We start from the raw sequence: 27071 nt of genomic DNA, 5'->3' as shown, positions 1-27071 counted from the left end.
TTAAAAACTTTCCAGTAACTTGCTAGATAGTCCAGCTAGTAAGTGTTGCAAAAACTTGAACTCCTAACTGGAATGCATAGGATGAGACCTAGGAGAAAAGAGTAGGTAAGGGTCATAAACATTCCATAAAAACATGAAATGATGTTTTTCTAACCTTCCTGGCAATTATTTTTTCCAGGATACTTTTTAATCTGTTCAGTAATGTGAGTTTATGTAGGGAATTAGCGGAACTCCTCCATAATTTCTGGTAGTGTTGGAAAAACACTTGGTGGACTTGTCTATTGGGTTTAGCACTGGTAAATCTTAATCTCAAGGAGATGGGGGGAGAACAAGGGTTTCCTCCAAAACCCAGACCAGGAACAAAGTAATTAGTATCTGCAGGTGGTCTGACCATCCTCTGCTTCCTATTTTGTGATGGATTTGTCAGGAAGAGAAGCAGTTACCTGACCTGGTCTTAATCCAGTATATACCTTAAGAGCAACTAAAGCTGTGAGATGAGTGAATTAAGTCTGGAGTGTATAACCTCATCCCAAGTCATTATCCGATTGTTTTTCCTGAACGTCTGTTGTTATCTGTGTGGGTAGGGAAATGCAGCCTCTGAATGGAGCTGCAGAGTGTGTTTTTGCATGCAGGCGGTGTTGGGTTTTCAGAAATGTTCCCTCCATCTCAGGCATGGCTGTTACACATCCAGTCCAGCCGTGCAAAGCTGTGCTGTGCTTCAGAGGGACGTGGCAGTGAGTATTTGTAGGACCATTGAGCTGGCCTTCATAAGGGGAAGGGTTTGTTTCTGCAGAACCTGTCAGCATTTACACACAACACAGTGATATGTATGATTTGACAAATCCACCCTCTGGTAGCAGGTCAATTGTGACATTAAGCTTTACACTGATGGTTCCATTTTCTTTTGCAAACCTGTTGGTGACACCCTGCACTTGACCTTCCCACACCCCTGTGCCCTAGGGCTGTGTGCTGGGGTTTGGGAAGGAGGAGAAGCCTGGTGTCTGTCTGCAGGGCTTTACAGGCCGGTTTTGGCTGGGCAGTTTGGAGCCCTGTGTGTCATTTTTGGGTGGGTAAATGGCCAGGAGGGGAGTGGAGGGAGCAGTTCAGCAAGCCAGGCTGGTTTGGCATTTCCTCAGGGGCGAGTGAAGGAGTTTGTTCTCAGTGGAGCTCTGGACACTTGGGATGAAGCCACCTCGTGCTGCAGCTGGGGCTGCTGCCCAAAGAGGGGGAGCAGAGGTGTGGCCAGCAGGCTGGTGTGCTCATCCCTGCTGCCTGCATGGTGCCAGGGGCTGGGAGCTGGGGACACAGCAGCACGTCACCTTGTGCCAGTGCAGGAGAATTGGGCCAGAATTGGGGACATGCTGGTGTCTGCTCTATGGCAGGGTCTCTGTGACTCCCAGGACTGTGCTCCTTGAGACAGTGGGGCCATCCCAGTCCAGCTCCATGTGCACCTCCCTGGCAGGGCCCAAGCTGAAACCCTGAAAGCTGCAGATGGAGTGATGCCAGTGAAGGTTGTCCACATGTTCTGCTTTCTCTATCCCCCTGCCTCATCTGTTAAGCTAGTGCCAGGATAGCTGTGCCACACCACACTTTTCCTGTTCTATGCAGCTCATGTTGTTTGTCACTTGAACTGCCCTGTGGGCTGTGGGAAGCAAGCAGAGTCGTCTTCCAAGGAGGTCCCCTCCTTGTTCAGGAGCTCTTCTCAGAGGTCTTTGCCCTCCGTCTTCTCACATGCCAACAGTTCCTGGCTCTGATCTGAGGGATTTGAAAATCAGAGGTTTTCTTGCCTCAACTCTGCTATCAGGCAACTTTTTGCTCAGGGCAAAGGATTTTTTCCAGCTTTCCTGTTTACCATGCCACTGCTGGCTGGGGCTTGTTCTTCTGACACCTCAGACTTTCACTCTTCTTGTTCGAGCTACTGTACCACAGCTCTGACACACACCTCCACTTTGAGGTAGCAGACTTGAAATTAAAAGTTGGGGTTTTTTTCTGCCTTTTCCTGGCAATCTTTATTTCTAGGATGGTTGTTTATTCGAGCAGTCATGGAAGCATACACGCAGGATTAGTGGACCTCATGTGGAAAATTGCTCGGTGACACTGGAAGAATAAGTGCCAGTTGACTTTAAGGCTGATAAATTCTAATTCCAAGGAGGGCTCCTTTCAGACTACAAACAAACAAAATAATTAGTGTCTGCAGGTGGTCTGACCATACTCTGCTTCCTGCTCTGGGGTGGATTTGTCAGGAAGAGAAGCAGTTACCTGACCTGGTCTTAATCCAGTATATACCTTAAGAACAACTAAAGCTGTGAGATGAGTGAATTAAGTCTGGAGTGTATAACCTCATCCCAAGTAATTATCCGATTGTTTTTCCCGAACGTCTGTTGTTATCTGTGTGGGTAGGGAAATGCAGCCTCTGAATGGAGCTGCAGAGTGTGTTTTTGCATGCAGGTAGTATTTTCACTGGCCACTACACACGGATGTTGTGCAGTCTTGTACAGCTGCGTGGCATGAGCAAACAGCACAGTTATTGTAGGCTAAGGATTACTTGTAGCATTGAAGAGCTGCTCTGAAAGGGGAAGGGTTTGTTACTGCAGGATCACCTCAATATTTGAATATGCTCTTCAAGTGGGTCGGAAGCAGTGAGAATTCATCTGGATTTTTGTCTATGAACTCCATTTTTGTAGGCTTACCAAGACTTTCAAATCGTGGGTATGCTAACTGGAGATGGTTTGCTAACTCAGCCACCTCCTGGTGGGCTTGTCCTAACAGTAGAGCCAAGGAAGCCTAAATGTGCCCCTTTCTATGTGTAGACACTTGCCAAGTGATTGGGAACTGTGGACTGGAGCTGTTAGTTTTACAGAGGTTTATTTTGTGGGAATGCTTAAAACGTGTTAGGATGCAGTGAAAGAAGCTGATTGGTCAATCAGAGCAGCTTTGGTGACTGGGACATTAGTGCCTCAGTGAAACTAATTTGATAGCACTGGGATGGAAACTTGAAGAATATTTTGCATGGAGTTTTTTTGTTTTTTTAGTGTAAGAAATGTTGACTTGGCACTTCAGGTAAAGAAACAAGTGAATATGGAAAGCATGTACTGATGCCTTCATTAAACTGGACACTTCTATTTCAAGAGTGTGCGTGAAGCAGATGAATACATGAGAGAGCAGTTATAAAAAGATAACTGTTGAGCAAGGAAACTTTAGTTCTTGGCAACATACTGAGTAAATGACAAAGAATGATTAAAAGTGCTGCCATGTAGGATCAGACTCATATGTTCTTGAATTTAATTTTTAAATAGCTTGGGTCTGTTCCCATTCAAAAGCCAAAACATTGCAGAAAGTGGTGTATCTGAAACTTCAAAAGGTTTTTTAGTGGCCAGTTTCCACTTGCACTTGGTTATTTTCTCTGTGTGCCAAAGGTCTTACAAGCCAAAAGGTGTCTGTAGAATTGCACCATTGCAGCTTAGTATTTTTAGGAAATAATTCCCCAAATATTAGTTGCACAAACACAGCTATAGATGATAATTTTGCTGAAGGAAAAATGAGTGTTGTGTTGACAGACATTCTATTTTGTGCCTTTTTTTTTTTTTTTTTTCCCAGGTGGTGCACTGTCCCATATAGAGTCTTTACGGGTTGTGAATAAAGGGGAGGAATTAAAGCTGATATGCAACGAGGAGGGACCTGTGACTTGGAATTTCCAGAACTCGGACCCATCAGCAAAAGCAAGGAGTTCCAGTGACAAAGTGTGGTACACCAAAAACGCAACAATCAGAGACATAGGCAGATACACATGCAGAAGCAAAGGGAGTATTATCTCCTCTTACTATGTTTTTGTTAAAGGTAAGTATCAATTAAGGCATTATTTTTGCTTCTCACCCCTTCCCTCCCTCCCCCCCCATCTCCACTCCCAGAATTATAGAATAATAAGTGTTGGAGGACAGAATGAATTTGAAGTACATGAGGAGAACACAGATTTTCAGAAGAAATCTTCCCCGTCCAGTAGGAAGAAACCCCATTCTCTGTTTGCTTGCAATGGCCTTTGTCAGCAGTGCAAGGTTCTTGATGAGTTCCTCTTTAACCTCCCCATTAGTTTTGTGGTGAAGTTTATCCAAGTTCCCTTTCTAGACTACCTAAGTGACCCGATTCTGTTGTGTGAGTCAGTTATATGGTGAAGAAGCAAGAAATACGTGAAATGTCTTTTTAATTCTATGCCATCCCTCATTATGAAGTCACGTAAAGTTTGGTCACAAGCTTTTAATTTACTGAGGCAGTCAGCCTAAAGGATTTGGTCTTTTGAGACTGTGCTCCCAGGCCTAAGCCAGAAAACAGTGATGATTCCTCTCCCTTCAGCTTCTGATCTACCTTGTGACTGGTCAGCAATGTCTCAGACAGAAAAAAAAGTGCTTCTGTGTTGGGGGAGATGAATCAGGGAAACCTTATAAATATGATTGCTTAGCAAAAGATTCTGAAAATATGAAACCTATAATCGAAATAGAAATGAAAGCTTACTTTGAGTTGTAGGATACTGAGCCTTAGTTACTATAGAACCTGAAAACAATGGTCTAGCCAGCTGAAGGAGAATCCCTTTTGATTGAACAATACCTTTCTGCTGGCTCAGGGATCCAAAGGTCAATGTAGAAAACTGAAGTCTAAAGAGTAGTTTTTAGAGATAAAAATATAACACAGTATGGTAATATAGGAGTTCTTATAGGCTGTATGTAGATTCAATAGGATTTTGTGTCCTGTATTGGTTGGTCACTGTAAATTAGAAAATTCATCACAAAAGGAGATATAATGTATTGTAACAAGAACCCGCTCTCTTAACTCTCTTAACTCTCTTACCTCTTACCTCTCCTCTTAACTCTTAACTCTCTCTTACCCTTCCTCTTCCCCCTACTCTTGCTCTCTCCTGCTCTCTTCCCCCTGCCCTTTGCTCTCTCTCTCCCTTCTCTCTCAGCTCTCACCCTGCTGTTCTCTCTCCCTCTCTCTTTGGGACTCCCCTCCAGCCCAGGCTGGTGCCTGAAGGCAAGGCCCTTTTACCCACGACCCTTGCAATAAAATCACATGTTCTAGAATATACAGGTCAGCAGAGTTCATTGTCCCAGCCGTCTGCGGATTCGCCTACACTTCTGCTCTGACACATTTCTCAATCCTTTATTACTCTCTTTTGTGCAGTGTTTTCTTCAGATTTCTTCTCTGCTGATGTATGTCTGTGTCAGCTGCCCCTGAGCTCACAGTTTTGCCATGCCTGGCATTCCATTCACTTTCCAAGGAAAATGGTTATTTTGCTTCTCCTTCACATAGCTTTGGTGGTCTTCCCAACCTGTTGATGGAAAAAAGTCCTACGGCATCAACTTTCTTGGAAACAGCATTCCTTGACCAACAGGGGTTGTCTCAAAGAGCCCCCTCTGAACCCTGCTAGTCCTTTGAGAATTACTGCAAGGTTGTCCTCCAGGACAGGGAGATACAGCACAGCACAGGGAAGGTTTTTTTCTCGAGGGAAGATAATCTGGCATAGAGGCCAGATAATTTAAAGAGTGCTCCTTTAACTGCTCCTGAGTTCTGTAAATAGCCATGCAGTTACCATGGATAAGTTTTCTTGACTTTCTGTTTTTCTCTGAGACTATGACTACTATGAATCTGACATGTGTTTTACCTATATATGGTAAACAATCTTGACTTCACCTACCATGATTTTTTTTTTTCCCTGAAGATCATGGTAATTATCCCAGACAGCTATGATCATAGAGATATTTTTACCTTCCATTACATGAGTGACTCCTTCACCTCAGGATAGCAGGCAGCTCTTCTGAACATGCTGACCAAAGCATCAGGGAAGTTGTGTGACCCTCATGCCACATGTTACTATCTTTTTTTTTTGTGTCAGTTGTGTGGAAAAATGGGCAACCTTAACTTTGACAAGTTCCTGGCTGTCAAATAAGTATGTGTGTGAGGTTGGCCATCATTTTGCATCAGGCGTGGTTCAATGACATCTTTTAATGACACCTGTAAGATGCTGCCATATGCTCTGCTGCTTGTGGGGTTGCCACAAACACCCCACTATAAATTTCTGCTTGTAAAGGTGGGAGTGAAGAGAGAACAGGACCAAGAACCTTGATCCTGCGTAGTGCCACCTAAAATGGTGGCATCTGTTGATATCTTACATTCTTCTGAGCCTACTAAATCCAAATTTCTTCTGTTTCTGAGATCAAGAATGACTCAGTGTTGACAGACTGGATGTGTACCTGTTTTACCTTTCTCTTTTGGGAGAAAGTACCTGTGTTATGTCTATAAAAGCATTATTTTTCCTCATCTAAGCAAGCCTAGATCAGACTCCTGTGCAAGAGAGAAAAATCTCTTGATTTTGATCTCAGGTCTTTCCAGATGGAAGCACTGATAAGCACTACCATATCTTGTGTTGGAAACCTGCAGTGTGGCCAGAAGACAAGGGCAACCCAGGATGTCCGTAGGGCAGAAGGCCATGAAAGGAAGAACATGACCATGAGCAGCCTTGTTTGCATCTGAATTCTCTATAGCAATTCCTTTCATGTCTTCTCACCGTGCTGTTCCCTTCCAGACAAGGATTGAAGATGCAAGGGGAGCACCTTGGCTGCAGTCAAGGCCTCCCCTGCAATTTCAGCTATTAGTGTAACAGGTCTTTGTTCCCACTGTTTTCAAAAATTTCTTTCTTTGTGTGTGTTTGCAGGGAGCCATACTTTCTGCCTAATGAATCTTGGTTCTGTGCATTCTGGAGAAAGGGGGCCTGAATAGAAAGCAATCATTGTCTGTTAGCAGGGACATTTACATGAGCACTTTTAATCCATTCTCCTCCAGCTCAGAAGTGACAGCCAACCATAGCATTTCTTTTAAGATCTTTCTGTGCAAAATGTCACATTTTGATTCTGTGCAGATTTTTTTTTTTTTTCATTTCTTAGTAGTCTCCATCCTCTAATTCTAGACTGATGCCTCAAAACCTGTAGTTTGTGTGGCTTATTGAGTGGTGATATCAAATTCAGCCGAAGTTACACCATCACTCTAAGGTAGAAACCAGCCAGTAACTTCTCTGTTCAGTGATGAGGAACCCCTGATGTAGCAAATTGCTTACATAAACATCCCAGGCTTCATTTTCAGCCTGGTGCTTCTTGTCTTAAACCAAATACACATTGTCCATCATCTTAAAACAATTCCCTCAGTCTTCCTTGGTAAGCCATGGTTTGTTGATCTCTAATCATTCAAGCTGTAAGCATGTTAGCAAAAAGAAAGAAAACTTTTCTCTCTGGTTTTGTTTTTCTAATTCATTCTACGCTGTAGAGAGGGCAGATGGAATCTGAAATGAACTTTTAGACAGTGTTTGTCATCACACATTCCTTTATTTTTGTGTTTGCCGGCTTCTTAGCATTTCAAGGTCACGACATGGACTTCAACTTTCGTTGTAGAAGCGTTTGAAGTACTATATGTTTGTGTGCTGTGGTTTGCTGAGATGAAATGATGCAGGAGAGTTACCTTGTGAAAGATTGCGTGATGATTTTTCAATCAGATATGCTATTTGTATGCCCAGTTTTTCTTCTAAGGAGGCTAAAAATAATCTATGCTTTCAGGGAGCGGAGAGAAATAGAGAAGTTGTTTGCTGCTTCCTCTGGTAGCAATGTGTTTTCATTTAGATTATGTATTTTACAGAAGTGAAAACCATAATTTAGGTGCTTTTCAACTTCCATTTGCTCATAAATTTCTTTCAAATCCTCCCGTGGGCATGAAACCTTACAGCCCTGCCGCTAGCTAAAAGCAAATCACTTCTAGTGGTGTGTTGTCAGTTTGCTCCTTTGGGTTTCCCAAGGCTCTGGCTAGCTCCAGGAGCAGGCAGCATGGGGAACAGCAGGCACTGTTCCCCAAACGCTGGACCTTTGGGGCATCCAACCCCAAGCTGGACAAGGAGACACCAACAAAGAGCAAAGGAGTGCTCTTTCTATGAGGTTCCAGCAGGTTTATTCCTGAAGGGAGGTCACGGAGAGAAGAGCAACAGGCGTTGCTGTGCAGCAGTTTTTAAACAGGGGGTGGAACAAAGCGACAAGCAATGGACATCCTGCAGGTGGGGAAATCAAGGGGAGGTACAAATAACAACCAATGGGGTACATAAAGGGGAGGATCCAAAGCTCAGGCACCAGCCAGGTGTCGTGGAATACAGAACATTCTAGGTGAAGGGATGATCTTTGGTGGGTAGGCAGAGGGTTGGCACAACTGAGAATTGGCATAGAAGGGTCAGGAACAAAAGGCAGGGTCAACTTGCTGGACAGGAGGGGTGGCAGGAACATTATATGCAAGACCAACTCTGAGGAAAAACAGAGGGGACTTGGGGCACACTACAACAGTCTGTAAAAATCTGTTTACTGTTGTGGCGATATTTTGGACCTAAACAAGGCAAAAAATGCCCTCCATCTCCAAATGAAAAAGCAGTAATATTATTTTTAGTGCACACAATTCTTTAGTGTATCTGATATTGAATGCTAGTGCATGTGTTTTGTTGTGCTGCTCTTTGAGGAGAAAATTTAATGTCTCTTTGTAAACATGAATTGGGCAATACTCAGTTTCACTGGCTGAAAGCAAAACTTTCTTTGACAGGTTCCCAATTGTAGAGTTAAAGTAATCAGAAGTTCCCGTGCCAACTTGTCTGACAGATCTTTGTGTTTCCTCACAGATCCAAATGTGCTCTTCCTTGTTGAATCTCTGATCTATGGAAACGAAGACAGTGACATCCTGCTAGTGTGCCCACTAACAGATCCAAATGTTACGAATTTCACACTGAAAAGATGTGATGGCAAACGTCTCCCCAAAGATATGACATTCCTTCCCAATCCCCAGAAAGGCATTGTTATAAAGAATGTACAGAGGTCATTCAAGGGCTGCTACCAGTGCTTGGCCAAGCACAATGGAGTTGAGAAGGTGTCAGAGAAGATTTTCCTGAACGTGGTACCAGGTAACACAGGATTTTTTGCCTTCTTGTAGAGAACCTTAGGATTCCCAGGAGGTGTAGGAAAGGGCTGTGAAGCCTCACTGCTGTCTAAAGGAAAGAGGTGAATTCAGAAAGCTTGATTTGGGCAAGTTGTGTCAGGGCACAGATTGATCTCACGACACTCAGCTTGTAGCTCTGCTAAGGAGGTTGGGCCATGATGAGCTTTATTTTTTGTTCCTGGTGATTTCCAAGCTTTTTTTTTTTTTCATCATTATAAGAAATGTGGGTTATGCTGTTAAATACTGAGGGCAAGCCAACATCCTGAGGTTTGTACAGGTTTGTGCAGGCAAAATCATTTCAGTGCCTGACTCCTGTGTCTGTAGCTCACAAGTGACAGTAGAAGGAACTGATTGATGACATTGAAGAAGAGGGATTTGTTGGCAAGGCAGAGCTTGTGGAAGAAGGTCTTTGTATTGAGTGAGGATGGTCCCAACAGCAGCCATGTGCAGAGATGATGATGTTGAATGCATTGTGGCTGAGCTGCTACATACAGCACTACACTTGGTGAAGCTGTTGGTGACACCCTGCACTTGACCTTCCCACACCCCTGTGCCCTAGGGCTGTGTGCTGGGGTTTGGGAAGGAGGAGAAGCCTGGTGTCTGTCTGCAGGGCTTTACAGGCCGGTTTTGGCTGGGCAGTTTGGAGCCCTCTGTGTTATTTTTGGGTGGGTAAATGGCCAGGAGGGGAGTGGAGGGAGCAGTTCAGCAAGCCAGGCTGGCTTGGCATTTCCTCAGGGGCGAGTGAGGGAATTTGTTCTCGATGGAGCTCTGGACACTTGGGATGAAGCCACCTCGTGCTGCAGCTGAGGCTGCTGCCCAAAGAGGGGGAGCAGAGGTGTGGCCAGCAGGCTGGTGTGCTCATCCCTGCTGCCTGCATGGTGCCAGGGGCTGGGAGCTGGGGACACAGCAGCACGTCACCTTGTGCCAGTGCAGGAGAACTGGGGACATGCTGGTGTCTGCTCTATGGCAGGGTCTCTGCGACCTGTGGCCCGTTCTCCTTGGAGGTGGGGCAAGAGGTTGAGGAGTGAGGACTATCTCAAATGTGGAGTTTACTGTGGCAAGTTTCCTGAATTTTGGAAATTCAGCATTGTTACTCTCAGTGTTCAGCTCTGGTGTTCGGTCCTTACTGAATTCACCAAGTAAAACTCCCACTTTTTCCTTGGCTCAACATTTAAATGTGTTAGAGACGCTTTGGTGGGTAACGTTTTTGTAGTGATAACCATGGCACTCAGACCCTCAGATGTGAGCTTCTGGTGCAGAGAGTCTGAAGAGGCATCTGTGAAACAGGGAGCTGTGCAGGAGTACTGAGACACACAAGAACAGCTGTGACAGCACAGGGAGTGTTTATGTACAGCCCTTCTCAAGACAGTGAGGGGCTTTATGGACTTAGGGCTTATTTTTGGACGTCCAGAGATATTTCTGGCAGATGAGAACACAGAATGCCTTCTGCACTGGCATCCTCCTGTCACTTGGGTACTGCTGAGTGCTCCAGGGGGATTTTTGTGTGAGCCTTTATATCTGAAGAGGGCAAACATGTTTCTTTGTTCTCTTCTGTCGCTTCTTACAGCAACATGAGGAAAACGTTATTGTTAAAGTAAAAATGGCTGAGAAGCACGGGGTTTTCCTAAGTTTTGTACAATTTACCTAAGATAACTACAAAGGTTGTGACAGAGGCAGAAAGAGAGTCTGGAATACCTTATCTGATAAATGCTGTATTCACAGTTTGTCTTCCTGTGTAAAAGCCTTAGTGGGAAGATAAATGGAGTACAATAAAAGAGGAAAATTTGAAGAAAGGATGAAGAAAACAGAAAAACAAACCACAAAGGGAACAGGGGAAGAGCTGAAGAGCTTTGCCAGAAGCAGGAGACACATAGACCTCAGATACACTGGAGTGTTGACAAAAGACATCCTGAAGCAGAGCAGGGTTACAGCTACCCCATGTCTACCTGTCACCACTTGGGTGCTTTTTGGGTGACAAAGTGTGAGCCATCACTGTAAGCAGAGGCTGTGGTGCTTTCTGGCTCAGGTGTGCAGAAGTCCTTGAGCTGTACCTGTCTTTCCTGGGCTGTCCATCAGGAGCTTTTCAGGAGCCTGTCAGACAGTACTTTCTGCTGGCTGTAATGTTTTGTGATTAAAATCTGCAGTTAGTGCTGGGCTGCTGTTCTTCAGTGACTGATCCTCACCATGTTTTCAGTTCCAGAGTGCTACTTTTTAATCACTGCCACAAAACGAATTATCTCATTGATGGTTCAACATCATTCAGGTTTCTTCATGCAAGTTGCTATGCTCTAACAAGTATTATCTAACTTTTGAGCGTAATTTGAAGCCAGGTTGAAGCAGAAATGTGCTTGCTGTAAAGGAACAACTGTGTAATATGTTAAAAATTTTGAATATATCTCAGAGCCTTGATTTTATTGGAAAGTTAATTAACGGCTGTTGATTTTTATCCCCCCTGGAAGAGCTGAGACTAATGAAAAGTAATAAACTTCTAAATTGTTTTCCAGTTCACAAAACTCTTCCTGTCATCACCTTATCAAAAAGCTATGAGCTTCTCAAAGGAGGGGAAGAATTTGAAGTTACGTGCATAATCACGGATGTGGATAGCAGTGTAAAAGCTAGTTGGATTTCTCACAAAAGTGGGGTAAGCTGCTTTAATTGTCTCATGTGTATTGTCTCGTGCCTCAGCACAGTACACAGACTCTGTAGACATTCCCATGCTTGTCTGGGGTACCTGATGCTGTGTTGATTTGGATTTGTTTCATTTACACAGATTCAGTGTCCCACAGACTGGTGAGAGGGCAACATCTGTCCTGTACCCACGAGAGTGGCTGGGAGGAAAAAAACATCTGCATGGGCTTCTCTTCCTAAAAAGAAATGAAAGTTAGGCTCTTCAATGTGAAGTTTAGGTGACCTCTGTTGAGCTTCCTAAATATGGAAGCGTGGAGTGCCTACACATCACATTGCAATCAATGGGAGCTGCAAATATCAACACATGGACTGCAAATTACATATTCTAGTTGTTATCATTAACAGTAAAATACCTGCTAATTAGCATGGGGTTGTGTGTGACAGGAATAGTAGTAAGCATTCGCAGGAATGATTAATTCATTTAAATTACGTGGTGTGCCTCACTAACTGGAAAAGCTCTGAAAAAATGAACCAGTGAACTGGCTTCTGTCTGCCAGTGATAGGTGATAGTTACTGACTGGCATCACCAAATTATTTAATTATTATTAAATTACTGGCTCAGTGCTCCGGGAGTTTGATACTGGCAGCACAACTATCCTGCAGAAAAGGGGCAGAGAGATCCCCTTCCCTGGTAAGCCAGTGTGCTGCCAGCTCTGTCTTTGGAATGAGCAGCAGACATTGGGATGTTTTTGAGAATGCTTCTTGATCTTCTGAGTGTACCCTGAAATTTGAATTAATCAAAAGCCCTTGTGAAGACCTTTTAGTAACTCTTACCATATACTCTCCCATGCTAATTGACTGATCTTTTACTGCTAGTGGTAGTGACCAGAATGCATAATTCTCAGCCTGTGTATATGGAAGAAAAGACTCCTGTGATATTTGGATAAATGACATCTCCTCAGGCACATAACAAACAGGAGTCCTGTTCCCTGGGGCTGGGCATGCCGTGCTTAGCTAATCCACCAGCTCTGGCAAAGCTGTTCTTGCTAAGTGCTTGCTGTTCCAGAAATCCCACCCCACAGCTCTGAACGTTGAGCAGGTCTAAGTGACAGGAAGGTGGCTGGGGACATGCAGATCTGCTTTTGTTCCTGTGCAGGACCTTCATCTGAGAATTTCATTTCTTCTCTCATTCCTCTCCCTTTCCTGTGTTACAGATTGATGAAATTAAGGCCTTCTCTTCATTTTGTGTGCTTTATAACTTTTTGTTTAATGTGTACAAGCCACAAGGAAAGTATTTTCCCAATAAGTTTGACTTTTCTGTCCTTTGTAGTAAACAGTAGGAGCTGCTGTCTTTGAAATACTGACTATCAAATTAAATTTTGTATTGAAAGAGAACACATGAATTTCATATTTAAGTAGATTCAGAATTACATTTTGTCTTGAATAGATGAGAGAAAAAAATCAAAATGCATTTTCCGTGTATGACTGAAGTTATCACCACTTTGTAAAATTAGGAGACTGGCTATTAGCAAGCACATCCATACTAAATATACTTCTCTTGTGGTTATGATAAGTCAGGAGGAATCAAAATTGCATTGAGAAGCTTTAATTTGTCTAGAAGCTCTTAGAACATCCAAGAACTGCAGTAATTCAATTAGACAATCATAAGTCCAGGTCTGCATTTGGTGTAATCAGTATAAATTTTATCAGTCTTTCCAACCATGCCAAACATTCTCACTGACTAAAGTCAACATCTCAAAGCAGTTATTTTTCTATGCATATGTATAGAATCGTGACATATTTGAGAGAAGGAAGTCTCCAGATTCATTTAAGATTAATAAATTCAGATTGCTGTGGACCAAGAATCAGAGAGGGTACCAGAGGCTGTGTATAGCCTGCTACCAGCAGGGCTCTCTGCAGCATGCCTGCAATCAGAGGATGCTGTGGCCTTGGAACATAAAGCAACATGATTAAAATGAAACCCCAGGACCTTAAATTCTTGTCATTTGCTGGGAAGCATTGCAACCAGCAGAGAATTGCTGAGCTTCAGGCACCATTTGAGGGGTGAACCACACTGCTGAGATGCAGTGACTTCATACAAGACTTTCAGCTTCTGAGCACTAGGAAAGTCAGGACCCAGTGGTTGTTTTGCATCAGGCCCAACAGTGAGAAGTGCTGTTTGAGCAAATAAAACCTTAAATTGATTACTCACCCTGGTATTGGAAATACACACCTTGGTGTTGGAAATCTTTCCAGAGTGAGCTGGGTCTGACCTTGGGCAGAACAGCCTTGTCATCAGGTAATGGGGTCATTTGAAGAAGCTAGAGGTCTAGTTCTTTGGCTTGGGCTGGTCTCCTCCATTTGGTGCTCGTGGGGCAGGTGAGCACAGACCCAAATTCACCTCACCCCCACCTCATTTCCACATTTTTGCCTTAGAAGGGAGCTTGAGGAGTCAAAAAAAAAAAAAAAGAAGGGGAGGGGAGAGGACTTAAGAGAGGACATTATCTCCCAAAGGCAGCTGATCACACCCTTGTTTTGCATGGAGAGATTCTAGTGACAGGTTTATCGTGCTGGCTTACAATTCCGGTTTAAAGTTATGAATATTAATACAGCAAAGTTATAATTACTTCTATTTTTAATTTATCTAGGAAAGATGATGCATACACAGTGTTTTAGATGTTAATTGTTTTTTTACCGACAGATTGTTACAAGCAAAAGCAGAAATTTGGGTGATTATGGATACGAAAGGAAATTAACATTGAACATCCGTTCAGTGGGAGTTAATGATTCTGGAGAATTCACATGCCAAGCAGAGAACCCTTTTGGAAAAACCAATGCCACAGTAACCTTGAAAGCTCTAGGTAAATACTTCTTGTAGAAATCTTAACAGTTCTAAGAGCAGGAGATGAAAAGTGGGAACAACTGGGGAGACTTCCCTTCCTTCTTCGCTCCTTTTCCTCAAACCTCAGTGTGTAAAGTTGGTTTTCTGTAAAGGTTATTGGTGACTGGTACCATGTGGGATGGCTCAGGAAGTTGTAGTGTGTAGGACTGCTTTACTTTCTATAACCCCTTGCTTGTTGCTGGAAAGTGATACTAGAACAAGCACCCAACAACAGTGTTTCTGTCCCTCTGGTTTGTCTAACCCTTCCTGGTTTAATCTAAACTTTAAATCGGTTTTAACAAAGCAACTAATTTACCTTCTCCTGGTGCTATCCCTGTGCTTCAGTAATTTGGCAGCACAAGTGCAAAGCACATCTTCAATACCTGCCTTCCTTCACTGACAAGTGTGTCAACATTTCTTACATAGAAGCTGTATTTCTAGCTCTTTAAAATCGTGCTGTGAGCAACACTGTGGTGCACATAGACAGCATGGAATTGTTCCGGAGGTCACCCCCTGGTTAAACCCACTATCCATCACTTCTGCATGTTTTGGATCATGTCCCTAAACAGTGAGCAAACTCCCTTCCTCCTCTTGTTTAATAACAGATGTGTTTAGAGTCTGCCATATATTAACTTGGGTGACACACAGTGCCTTTTGAATTTAAAAGCTGCTGAAACCTGCTCATTTGATAAATTGAGTACAATTAAGGACATGTTGGTATAGTTAATAAGATCATTCTGGTCTGTGTAGTTGCTACAGCCGTTTCAGTTCCATTCAAGGGTGCAGCAACTGAGGGAAGTGTAGCCCTGGATTCTTTTTTTCCTTTTCAAATCCGTTTTTCTGTTGCACAGACACAGACTCTGGCCACACTGCTTGTTTTGCTTTCCCTGGTAACGTAAAGAAAACAGAAGTGTTTGACCTGCGTGCGTCAGATCTTCAGCAAACAGGCAGAAGTTTGAGTGCCCTTAACCTTGCTGTGCCAGTCGAGGGGGCAGGGCTCCAGTGACAGGGATGTTTTCCTCATTTTTTTTTACAGGAGAGACTACATTCATATGTAAAAGAGTGAAACAGTGTGGAGTATGAAAGAAAATCTTCTCCCTAAGGGGATCAGTGTGAAAGCTTTTATTATAAGAGGAGGGAAGTTCTTCACCACCGAAATTCTTAGTACTACTACATATGCAAATGTAGCTTTAAAAAGGATTGACTTTGGAGAGTGTGGGGGTTAAAATAAGGCATGGCATTATGTATAAAAAGTGGGAAATAAAATTTTTTTAGTAAATTAGTAAAATACAAAGTTTGTATTCGATAAAAAATGCCAGAGAAAAGGTGGAATCTTGCCTTTCTGAGATAGTTTTCTCTATGCACCCTCTCAAATTTGACTCAAATAAGCTCCAGTTTTTGGATACCTTTCACCATTTATTGTCAAACTGACTATATTTATCTCAACTGTGCCAGCTCCCAGCGTCCTGGGAAGTGGTGAATGGTGTGTACATAGAGAGAGATCTGGGATTGCAATAGATACTAAATCAGTTTAACATTAGCCAGAAGTTCTACAAGAAATAATGCATACTTTTTGTAAAATTCCTAACTACTTTTTCTATTAGTTAATCTGTCTAACTGTAGGAGGTACTAGACTGCATTACAGGGACAAGTAGCATTATAATCAAATTTTATTTGAAGGGTGTTGGGTCTGATTTTGAATACAGTTGTATAGGGAATCCTATGTTTATACAGAAAATTGAAATAATCTCTGCAAAGAAACTACAAACCTTCAGTTTACAGATTTGAAATCTTTTCCTCTTTTCTAATGATGGAGACCATTTGAGAGCATACCTGTCTGCTGTGAATTTGCTTCATCCTTTCTTCTTCAGAGCATCTGTCAAGTGCTCTGGCAGATCCATATGCTTTCACCAAGCCCCACTGGCTCTGGTTTTCCCAAGCTCGGGTGCCCAGCTGGCCACAGCAGTTTGATTACTACAAAGTGGGAAGAAGCAGGGATCTGAGATAGACTTTAGGTCTAAATTCAAGCTCTCAGTAAATGTGTTTCCTTGTAATTGCAATCTGCCTGTCAAACTGATAATTCCCTTAGGAATTTCTGTAATTGGACTGAAAAACTTGTCTTTTTAAAGTGAATCCTCAATCTGATGAGTTTATTAATGAAATTAAAACCACGACAGCAAGGATGTTGTTAGACATGATATTTTGGATCGGAACTGAGCAGTGATAAATGGTATCTGCCAAATGAAAGATTAAGTCCCAGCAGCAGATGTACAGAAATGCCTTAGTTTAAGATGATTGGTATCCAGGCCTGTGGACTTAGCACATTTTTCTGTAATTACAGCTTTAATAGCTTCATTTGTAATGTTGTTCTTAATTACACTTGACAAAGAAAGCTTTAATACTCTAGTATACTGTAATAAATTATTTTAGTTTGTTTTTTTTTCCGTAATGTTTCTTTCACACCAGACAGTTAGCAAGTCAAATTTTGGGAAAAATAGAAGTACTTGAGTAGATTCAAACATATGCTTGCATTTTTCCAAAAGCATATAGAAGGTATTTGTCACCACAAGATGGAATTATTTATGCTGAAGTGCTCAAGGTTGCTTTAAGTCCTGTGCCTCATGCAATATGTAGCTAGTAGCCTTGGTTTTGGCAGGTGAGGGTTTAAGTTCTGCTTTGCAGATAAGGTTTCCTGTTTCACAGTGTTTGAACACTGATCTTGAAGTCGTCTAAGTGTGGTTGGAGTACTCACAGTCTTCTAAATGACCCTGAAATTGTTTTTCTTCTCCTTTCATGACCATCAGCTAAAGGATTTGTCCGTTTGTTTGCGACAATGAATACCACAATAGATATAAACGCAGGACAAAATGGAAACTTAACAGTTGAATACGAGGCATATCCAAAACCAAGGGAAGAAGTCTGGATGTACATGAACGAAACATTACAGAATTCCTCAGACCATGATGTCAAGTTCAAGACTGTGGGCAATAACAGGTAATATTCATGGCTGTAGGTGTTGATTTCACTTTGGAGCAGCAGACCAGAGTCAGCTCTGGAAAGAGGAAAGTGAGGATGGTGAGAAAATTGTGACTGTAAAAGATATAGTGCATGTGGCTTGCCACAGTGCCTGGTGCAAAGTCTGCCGACCTACATTTGGAATAGGGTCGAGCTAACCACACCATCTGAGGACCAGTATGCTGTTTACTCACCATTCACCTCCATTCCTGTCCAATGAGCAAAAAGGAGAATTAAAGTTGGTTGTGTGCAGAAACTCCCTTCACTGTCACAGCAGACCCCAGTGCTCTGGATAAAAAAAAAGCTTTTTTTTTCTGCTGAGCACTGTTCTCTTCTGATCCTTTGTCTTCCAAAAATCCAGTGAAGCCCCTAGAACATGTGGCCTTGGTTGTGAATCTGTCCCTCCTCAGTGAGAAGAGGAGCAGGTGGTGATGCTGAGCCTGATGCTCAGCTGCCACCCAGGCACACAGCTGGGTGTTAGAAGTGGCAAAACTTGTGGATGTTAGGAGTGCAGTGACAATCATAATGTAAGATAAGAGTGTTTGCATGGATGATGTCTGCAGAAAGTTGCCTCCTCATTTTTCCATGCAGCAATTACCTGTTCAGAGCCAGTTGTGTGTCTTAGTAATGCTTAAAATTTTTCTTTACAGTTACACAAGTGAACTTCACCTTACACGATTAAAAGGAACAGAAGGAGGCATTTACACTTTTTTTGTGTCCAACTCTGATGCCAGCTCCTCTGTAACATTTAATGTCTATGTGAAAAGTAAGTAAAGTGAACAGTCTGAAATATTTCATTATCACAGTCATTGTATTTTATACAACATAATGTATGCACAAGATGTCACAGTGTGGTTCGGCATATGAGAGGCTTTCTGAAGTGAAGCACATGCTGGAAAACTAAATGTCAAGATATAAAAGTGCAAAGTACTCACACAAATCCACCTACTATCCAGCATGACCTTATATTCCAGCAAATGTATTCCAGAGATTACCAGAGAGCAGCTAGGTTGTTTATACAGAAAAAAACCCTGTAGCACCTGGAAACATGATCTCAAAAATAAGTATGTATCATAAACCTTTTATAATTTGAGGTGGAGCAGGATACACGGGGATTATAATTTGCATTTTTGGCAACCAAGTTAAGCTTATAATTGTTCTTAATTTGTTTAAGTTGGATGAAGAGTTTGAAAGCTTGTCAGGAGAATTACTCACATTTAGATGCCTTTTGGCAACTAAATACTTCTGTACAATAGTATAAATCCCCATTGTTTTTGAGAAATCTGCATAGCTTTACAAATGGCTGTGTTGTCATCTTTGAGGACATGCTTGTTAAGATAGAGCGCTGGCCTCAGTTCCAAATAGCATTCTTCAAGACAAAAGCTGAATTTCAAAATTAATTCAATGAAACCTTCAGAAAACCCTGTCTTTAGTGGAGCCATCCTCTTAGAGCATTTCATGGGCTCAGCAGACAAACCCTGGCTGCTGCTAAAGGCCAAGCTTAAGGAAAATTAAACCAAGAGGGGCTTTGAGCCCAGTAGGAGGAACTGTATGGAAAGTAAGTGAAGGTGCTGCAAATGCAGTTTTGTGTTGGTGCTATGCTTTAGCAGCAATATGTCCTTTTTTAGGCATAGTTTTATGCAGAGGACTGCAAGACTTCCACAAATGCATCAAGTCCTTTTGTTAATTTCTGAATTTTTCTCATTTATCATTGAAGATCAACATTCTTAGCATCTTTATTAGCCATGACATAGTTTGGATCTAGAAAAGTCACTTGGGCTCCTTCCAGAACATGGCATTTCTTCCTTCATCTATGAATACTGACACTTGCACTGGGCCTTCTGTGTTTCCTAGCTCTAATTTTTCAAAGGGTACCTATGATCTCAGATGTCCTTTGTCTCAATGAGTGAATGTAGGTCACAGTGATGAGGGATAATTCTAGTGTTTTAAAGATTAATGGAGCAAAAGGTTGAGCCAGAAGTTTTAATTTCTCTGAAGGAATGGGAAAAATGGCAGTTCTTGGGCACAAGAACCAAAAAAACCACCATCTCACAGTTTTGGCATCATCAAGTGTCAGTTCTTGATGCAGATCTCCAAGTTGCTGCTTTTGAGGCATGTGCTACTTAATAAAAGCTGAAAATTCCTGTGGCTCATGGTTAGGAAACCAGGAAGAGAATAGTGAAGCAGAATGACAAGGCAAGAGGGAGCACAGACACTTCAGTTCATCTGAATGGCTTGTCCATACAACCAGCAGCATTCAAGGCTCTTTCTTTCTTTCTTTCTTCAACTACTGGTCTTGCAAGTAGCAAGATCAGCCTTGGGATGCTGTGAGGACACTGAAGCAGTCTCATAGAGCCTGTATTATCATGCACTGTAGCCCTGGGTGGATTGCAACCATTGCTGAAGCAACTGGATTTGATGCGCTTAACTCAAAAAGTTTCTTTTGGCATTTTGACTAAGCTTCTGTAAACATTTTTTCATTAAAAAAAAAAAAAAGACTAATAGATTGGTCTTTTGTAAAAAAACAGCCCCTAGAAAAGGAGTTTTGACTGTTTTGTAAAATGCTTATCATTTAACTGTGTGACACAAACTGCATGACAACATATTACATTGTTCAACATAGAGTAACTGCCACGGGTGAGTCATGTATGGGTGGGTCAGATCCTGATCTAATGGTGTGTCCTCACCTGACATTGTTGTCAGGGATTTTGCATAAATTGTGCTTAGATATAGCTCGTGATGTTTGTGTCTGGCTTTGGCGTGTAATCAGCAGAAAATAACCAAACAGGTAAAACAGGATTCATAATCAGGAGAATCTCTTCGTGTAAACAAGTACCAATGCTGAAGCATTTGCTGAAAAACATGAAAAACCCAGTGCAGAAGTATTTGCCTTGGGTTTAAACATATTTAGCAATTGCATATGCTAATCGGAAACAACACTAAATTGCTTTTAAAATAGTGTAGTAATTCATAATAAAGGTATAGAGGTAAGCAGCTCTAAAATTAGGAGCCAAAAAGAAAATTAGAGCTTGACAAGCAGCATACTGTATTCAGTGACAATTAAGAAACTGTAGTAATCTCCAGAGTGGCAGGGTATGGTGTATCTAGCAATTAGCAGAGGAATCTTCCAACTAGTAACGGAATTTAGTGCAAAATAATATCTCAGCTTAATTACAGTCAACAAAACATTATCTATGTAGTTGGGGCCCCTGCTGCAAAGAGAAAACTGGTCATGGTATTATAGATCCCATGGAGCCAAGCTCAGCTGTTTTCCTATCATCAGACTATGCAGTGAACAATGAGGAATCACCATGATACTGTAAAAAGATATGTTGCAATCCAGAAAATGCAGCTCTCTCTTTGTCTGGGATGACTGACAATATCTATTAAGTGTTGCTTTTTAGACATTTGCTTCAATGAAGAAAGGGAAACTGGCAATAGAAAGCAATTAAACGCAGAATTTCATTATACAGAGCATTGAATTAAAATAGGAATGACCTCTTATAAGTTGTCTTTGATATATTCAGAATCAACATTAATAAAAGCTGAAAAGCAATTAATAAACTAAGTGAAATTAGAAGTATAAGACATTTAATGCCTGATTACAGAAGGCGGTACGTATATATGCTGAACAATGTAATGAAATGTGAAATATTGAAGGGGTTAAAGTCAGAGCAGTTAGCAACATCTAGTCATTAGGAGTCTGTCTGATAGCAGGAGGGATAATTAGGCAGTGCAAGTCATAAAATCTAGCACAGTAAAATCCCTTTTAAAAAGAAGATCTGTGGTGACAGCTTGGCATCTGTTTGCGAAAGCCAGTCCATCTTTGCTCCAGCATCCCATGAAGTACCTACACTGGTGCTTGAGGAAGGTGGTCTGGCTGCCACAAAGGGGTGCAGGTGCTGAGGTGGCAAAGGGGCAGCCAGTGGAGACTGCAGTAGCAACCATCTCAGTCCCCTTGGGTACTGGTGTGGGGAGCTCTTTGCTGCCTCAAGTGAAATGCATCCCTTAATATCTCAGAGCCAGGGAGACCTGGGAGCCCTCAGTGCTGGTGGGGAGAGGCTGATCATGCTAATTGCCACATCAAAGTGTTTCAGCAGGCGCATGATGGGGCAGAGCTGCTCTTAGGTCAGCACTTCTCAGAGGCTGCTGCAGCTCAGCTTTCCGTGGCACCACGGCTGGACCACTCTGCCTGGGCTGCATAGCCTGTCATCTCCTTCCACTCCTGCAGGATGAGTCCTTGTGGGCTTGTGGCCATGTAGACAGGCATTTTTTGCACTAGGTTTTTACAGTGGAAGGAGCCTAGCTAATACAGGGGTTTTCCTTTCCCTCACTCAGCTTCAGATGTTACATGGAGACCGTCTTCTGGCACAGTGTTTTTTCCATTTAATGCACAGATGCCTCCTAGATTTGGCTTCTCAGTTCTCTCATTTCTTGAGTTACAACGTGCTGTTACGTTGCCTAAAACACAGCATATACCTAAACAAATGGGTTGTAGTTTAGCTAATTACAATTTCACAATCCAGCCATTTTGATTGGAGTTTCAGAAACGTGAATTACGTGTATTCCGTGAGCATCGAGGCTGGGTGGGATGCTGTGTGCTCTCAGAAAAGTTCCTCACCAAATGAGTAATGCTGAAAATCAGTCTCAACATTTTGCAACAATGTTTGGTTCTTGGTGTTTTGCATAAAACACAACATGCGGATTTAGAAATGAAAGAACATTCAGTTCCTGTAACACGAGTCACGAGGAGGTGGTGTGTGATTGAGAATATACGTGTGCTGTGTTGACTCCAAGTTAATCAGTCAGTAGAATATTCATTAAAAACTAACGCTGTGCAGTCTTCATACATGGGTTTTATCTGAAATAAATGTATGTTTTCCCACTGCAGTCTGTACAGCTTTACTACTTTCTAGAATTAGGAAATCTTACATTTCTGTATTAACTGATAATGGGCTCTTGTGCCTATGAGGTGAGCAGCATCATTGCAATGTAGGCTTTCATGGTTTCTTTAATTAACCTTGTTTAGGTGATTTTGCAAGGAAGCTAAGGTTATTAAGGGAAGTAAGGTCACTAATTCCAATTTCATCAGGACAAAACCTTTCTGTGTTGGTGGTACTCTTCGCTGAATCCTGTGATACTGGACTGATGACTCTAAATCCACCTGACTTGCACTGATTTCCTGCCATTCTTGAAACAGGGGCTCCCAAACCAACTGCAGGACTAACTCCTGTGCCGGATGTGACAGGAGGCGTTATCTGGATGAATTGCTTTCTAAACTAGCAGAGCAATCACAAATTCTAATTTGGAAAGCTAATACATTCAGCCAAGTGTTGGCTTCCTCTACCTGCAGCGTTTCAGAGAATCGGGCAGTTGGACAGTTCAGTATCCAGAGGGGGATGTGTGTCCTCTGTCGGGAGCTCTGCACTGGTTGTCTTCCATTGTAGTTCTTTCCTGGCTGCAGTGGTGATATTGGATACACAGGGCAGATGTAAGAGGAAGGAGTTTGACAGATTTAGTACACTTTTAACTGGGAAGAAACTGTCCTTTTTACAGTAAAAGTCGTGCTGTGCAGGAATGGGAACTTTACTGTTGTTCCAATAACACACTTCTTTGGGTTGTTTAAGCTCTTAGATTCGCTGGTTTAGGATCTTCCATCAAATCAAATACTCAGGTGAGATGAGGTATTCTTCTAAGGTCCAGCCCAAGCATTCAGTATAAGAGCTAACATTTTGTTTGATTTTTGAAGGACACCAGTTGAGACCCAGACATCCTTTGAGCATAAGAAGGTCTTGCTTACCTGAGTGATTCCATGGATTGTGAGGCACACAGGTTGCTGGTGTGAAGAGCAAATAGCAGTGTAAATTCTCTGTTCCCCTAATGGATGACTATTGCTTTTCTTTATTGCAGCAAAACCTGAGATTCTCACTCTGGATATACTTAGCAATGGTGTTCTCCAGTGTGTAGCAGCTGGGTTCCCAGCCCCTACCATATACTGGTATTTTTGCCCAGGAACTGAGCAGAGGTAAGTTAAGTAAACAACAGTCTCCAAAGATGATTTTAGGTGCAGCACATCCAGTTGCTAATTACAAATTAAGAACATGAATTGTCTTGGTAGTGGTTAACATTCAAATGTTGCATCATGGTTTTCATCCTTTTTGGCATTGCATTATTTGTAGTAGTTTGTGAGAAGGCAGGGATACATTTTATTTTTCTCCTCTTTATTCTCTCCTTGAAAGGGGAACAACCAACACTTTCTGCTGTGTAAAATGTAAAAGCCAAAGTTTCTGCTCCAAGCCAGCTGTGGACTGTATCAGCTTAGCCCCAAATGACACATGTCCTATATGCAATTTCACAGAATGGCAATCACAGAATCACTTGCGAATATGGCTGTTATAATTTGTTTTATTGTGTAATGAAGTAATTTTTCCAGACATAATGTAATTAGATTTCTGTTCGCATGAAACATATGACAAGTAAACAAGTCCAGTGTTGTTATGAATAAAGCCGGATGATTTTAAAACCAGGTGTTTATAAGAAGATTGGAGAGTTTCACTGTGAAGTGAGTGAGCATTTGTGAAGCAAGTTTTAAGGTTCTGCTTGACCTCCCCCATGGTTATAGATACCATACTAACAAGCAATCTCCTTCCCACCAGTGTAATCCGTTTTATATCTAAAATAACTGTTATTTCCTTAATGCTTTCAAATAGTACCTTTTTTAAAATCTTAAATGTGTGCTCATGTAGTAAATATGCGACATATGAAGGAGAAGCAGCATCTTGGGAGAAAAGAACTGGCTGTTTTCTAACTGTGTGTGAGGTGGTGTTTATATATATCACGGATTTCTTTCGTGCTGTAGTAAGATGATGCTTGGGGAACATTTTCAGAAGTGGGTACTAGACCACAACTGCTTGACAATGGAATTGAAAATGCATGTCAAATGGTATAAAACCAATAGGAAAGTTACAGACCTGTAGGTATGTCTAACCAAAAGCAAATGCAAAGACATCATGGTCTTAGCTGGGCCAGGCTAGGTGTATGTATCCATTTCTCCCACTGCATACAAGACCATGAGATACCATGAGTAGGCTGTTTCAGGGTTAAGATCTTCAGCTGAATCCCTTTGTAGACTAGAGTTGTTCAGTTCTCTGTTGATCCAGCACTTCAGGTAGCAACCCATTGCAGGTAAATGTCAATATTGTTCCTCCAGGTGTTTCGATTCACCAACAATATCCCCCATGGATGTCAAAATTGGCTACACGAATTCGTCGGCACCGTCGTTTGAACGAATCCTGGTGGAAAGCACTATTAATGCCAGCATGTTCAGGAGCACGGGCACTGTGTGCTGTGAGGCCTCCAGCAATGGGGACAGGACCTCTGCTTTCTTCAACTTTGCTATTAAAGGTAATGTCCGATGTTGGAGAAGATGAATCAGGGAAACCTTATAAATCTGATTGCTTAGCAAAAGATTCTGAAAATACGAAATTTATAATCAATATGAAAATGAAAGCTTACTTTGAGTTGTAGGATACTGAGTCTTAGTTACTATATAACCTGAAAGCAATAGCCTAGCCAGCTGAAAGAGAATCCCTTTTGACTGAGCAATACCTTTCTGCTGGCTCAGGGATCCAAGAGTCAATGTATCAAAACTGAAGTCTAAAGAGTAGTTTTTAGAGATAAAAATATAACACAGTATGGTAATTTAGTAGTTCTTACAGGCTGTATGTAGATTCTATAGGATTTTGTGTCTTGTGTTGGTTGGTCACTGTAAATTAGAATATTCATCACAAAAGGAGATATAATGTATTGTAACAAAGACTTCTCTCTCTTACCTCTTAGCTCTTACCTCTTACTCTTACCTTTCCTCTTAACTCTTACTCTTGCTCTTCCCCCTACTCTCACTCTCTCCTGCTCTCTTCCCCCTGCCCTTTGCTCTCTCACTCCCTTCTCTCTCAGCTCTCACCCTGCTGTTCTCTCTCCCTCTCCCTTTGGGACTCCCCTCCAGCCCAGGCTGGTGGCTGAAGGCAAGGCCCTTTTACCCACGACCCTTGCAATAAAACCACGTGTTCTAGAATATACAGGTCAGCAGAATTCCTTGTCCCAGCCATCCGTGGATTCGCCTACAGTCCACAAAACATGGGTGGTGTTTGGCTATTTCTGGAAAAGGATTTTAAGTGGTTTTGCCAAAAGAAAGTTTACAGTACCGTGGTTGAGCACATGATAACATACTGCGTTGCATGTTCTGCCTGTCAAAGTCTTGCTTTAATTTTTCAGTGGTTATTGTGGTACTGTCTTTTTATGGCACCTGTTCTGCAGTGCAGTAGGTAGGTGAGTTTCTTTCTGTCTGTGCAGCACAGAGGAAAACCACCTACAGCATTACCCTGGCTTTCCCCCCTCTCTCCCTTTTGTTTTCTTGTCGTTGTCTGTTTTGACTATTTAGGCCATCACTTTTTTTTTCAAAGAAAGATTGCATTTTATTTTAGGTTTTTTACAATGTCTCAGAAAAAATGCAGTCTCCAACTTGCCTGGAGCCTAAGTGTCCTGCTGCTATAAAAGAAATAACAACAACAACATACTACAAAAGGGCTTATGAGTTTTGTAGTGGTATTTGTAGGTTTGTGGGGGAGAAGAAAAACCCACTAGAACATAGATGATTTGAAATGCGTTTGTAAAGCTGTGCTCTTCTTTGCAAAACCAAATGTTCTGCTTCTTTTTTTTTTTTTTCCTGTTACATCCAGATATAACATACAAACAAATACACTAGATTTGGGGCAGATGGGTTGTAGTGGAATGGTATTTCTTCACTACTCGGTACAACCTCTTCTTGTAAAGACTTTGCTGTAGTGATCATGCTTAGGTGGGGGGCAAAGGGGAAGAGAAGAAATTGGGACTTCAGACAAAAGCTTCTTTCTTTAACCCAAGTTGACTGAGATCATGCAAATCCTTGCCTTAATTGATCTTAGTGCCAAACCTCCTGAATTAATGAAGCTGAGACTCTAAAAGGCATCGAACTGCACGTTTTCTGTGCCAGCTCCATCTCCCACAGCTCATTCAGGAAAGGCATTCTGGTACAACTGGAGCACATCTGGACAGGTCAAAGCCCCAAACTGTATTTCCCAAAGAAGAACCAAGGGAAGGTTTCCACCTGCATCTTTTTAATTTAGTTTTTCTTGTTCAGTACTTTTAGGAGAATTTTCTGTTTCTTTCCAGAGCAAATCCGTACACATACCCTTTTCACCCCTTTGCTAACTGCATTTGGAGTTGCTGCAGGACTGATGTGCATCGTAGTCATGATCCTGGTGTACATATATTTGCAGGTAAAATCAGAAGCCCCTTTGCCTGAATTAAAAAAGTGTGTGAGCTACTTGTGGAGTCTTCAGCAGTAACAGCCATTCTCTTTTCTTTTTTCCAGAAACCCAAGTATGAAGTTCAGTGGAAAGTTGTTGAAGAAATAAATGGAAACAACTATGTTTACATAGATCCAACACAACTTCCTTATGATCACAAATGGGAATTTCCTAGAAACCGTTTGAGTTTTGGTTAG

The 27071-nt window shown here is 42.0% G+C and overlaps 1 protein-coding gene across 1 annotated transcript in view; it reads left to right on the top strand.

The window, feature by feature from the left end:
• Positions 1-27071, top strand: part of KIT (KIT proto-oncogene, receptor tyrosine kinase) — a 55067-nt gene that overhangs the window by 15013 nt on the left and 12983 nt on the right. Inside the window, exons 2-11 of the mRNA XM_066316988.1 lie at positions 3598-3837; positions 8690-8968; positions 11508-11644; positions 14333-14492; positions 17317-17506; positions 18178-18293; positions 23438-23552; positions 24738-24931; positions 26738-26844; positions 26940-27066. Coding sequence (XP_066173085.1) covers positions 3598-3837; positions 8690-8968; positions 11508-11644; positions 14333-14492; positions 17317-17506; positions 18178-18293; positions 23438-23552; positions 24738-24931; positions 26738-26844; positions 26940-27066 — 1665 coding nt within the window. The remainder of the gene's footprint in view (positions 1-3597; positions 3838-8689; positions 8969-11507; positions 11645-14332; positions 14493-17316; positions 17507-18177; positions 18294-23437; positions 23553-24737; positions 24932-26737; positions 26845-26939; positions 27067-27071) is intronic.

Source organism: Sylvia atricapilla, chromosome 4 (assembly GCF_009819655.1).
Source record: "Sylvia atricapilla isolate bSylAtr1 chromosome 4, bSylAtr1.pri, whole genome shotgun sequence".
In the NCBI taxonomy this organism is placed as follows: Eukaryota; Metazoa; Chordata; class Aves; order Passeriformes; family Sylviidae; genus Sylvia; species Sylvia atricapilla.
The sequence above is the reverse complement of the archived record's forward strand: the minus strand, read 5'-3'. Positions and strand labels throughout refer to the sequence as shown.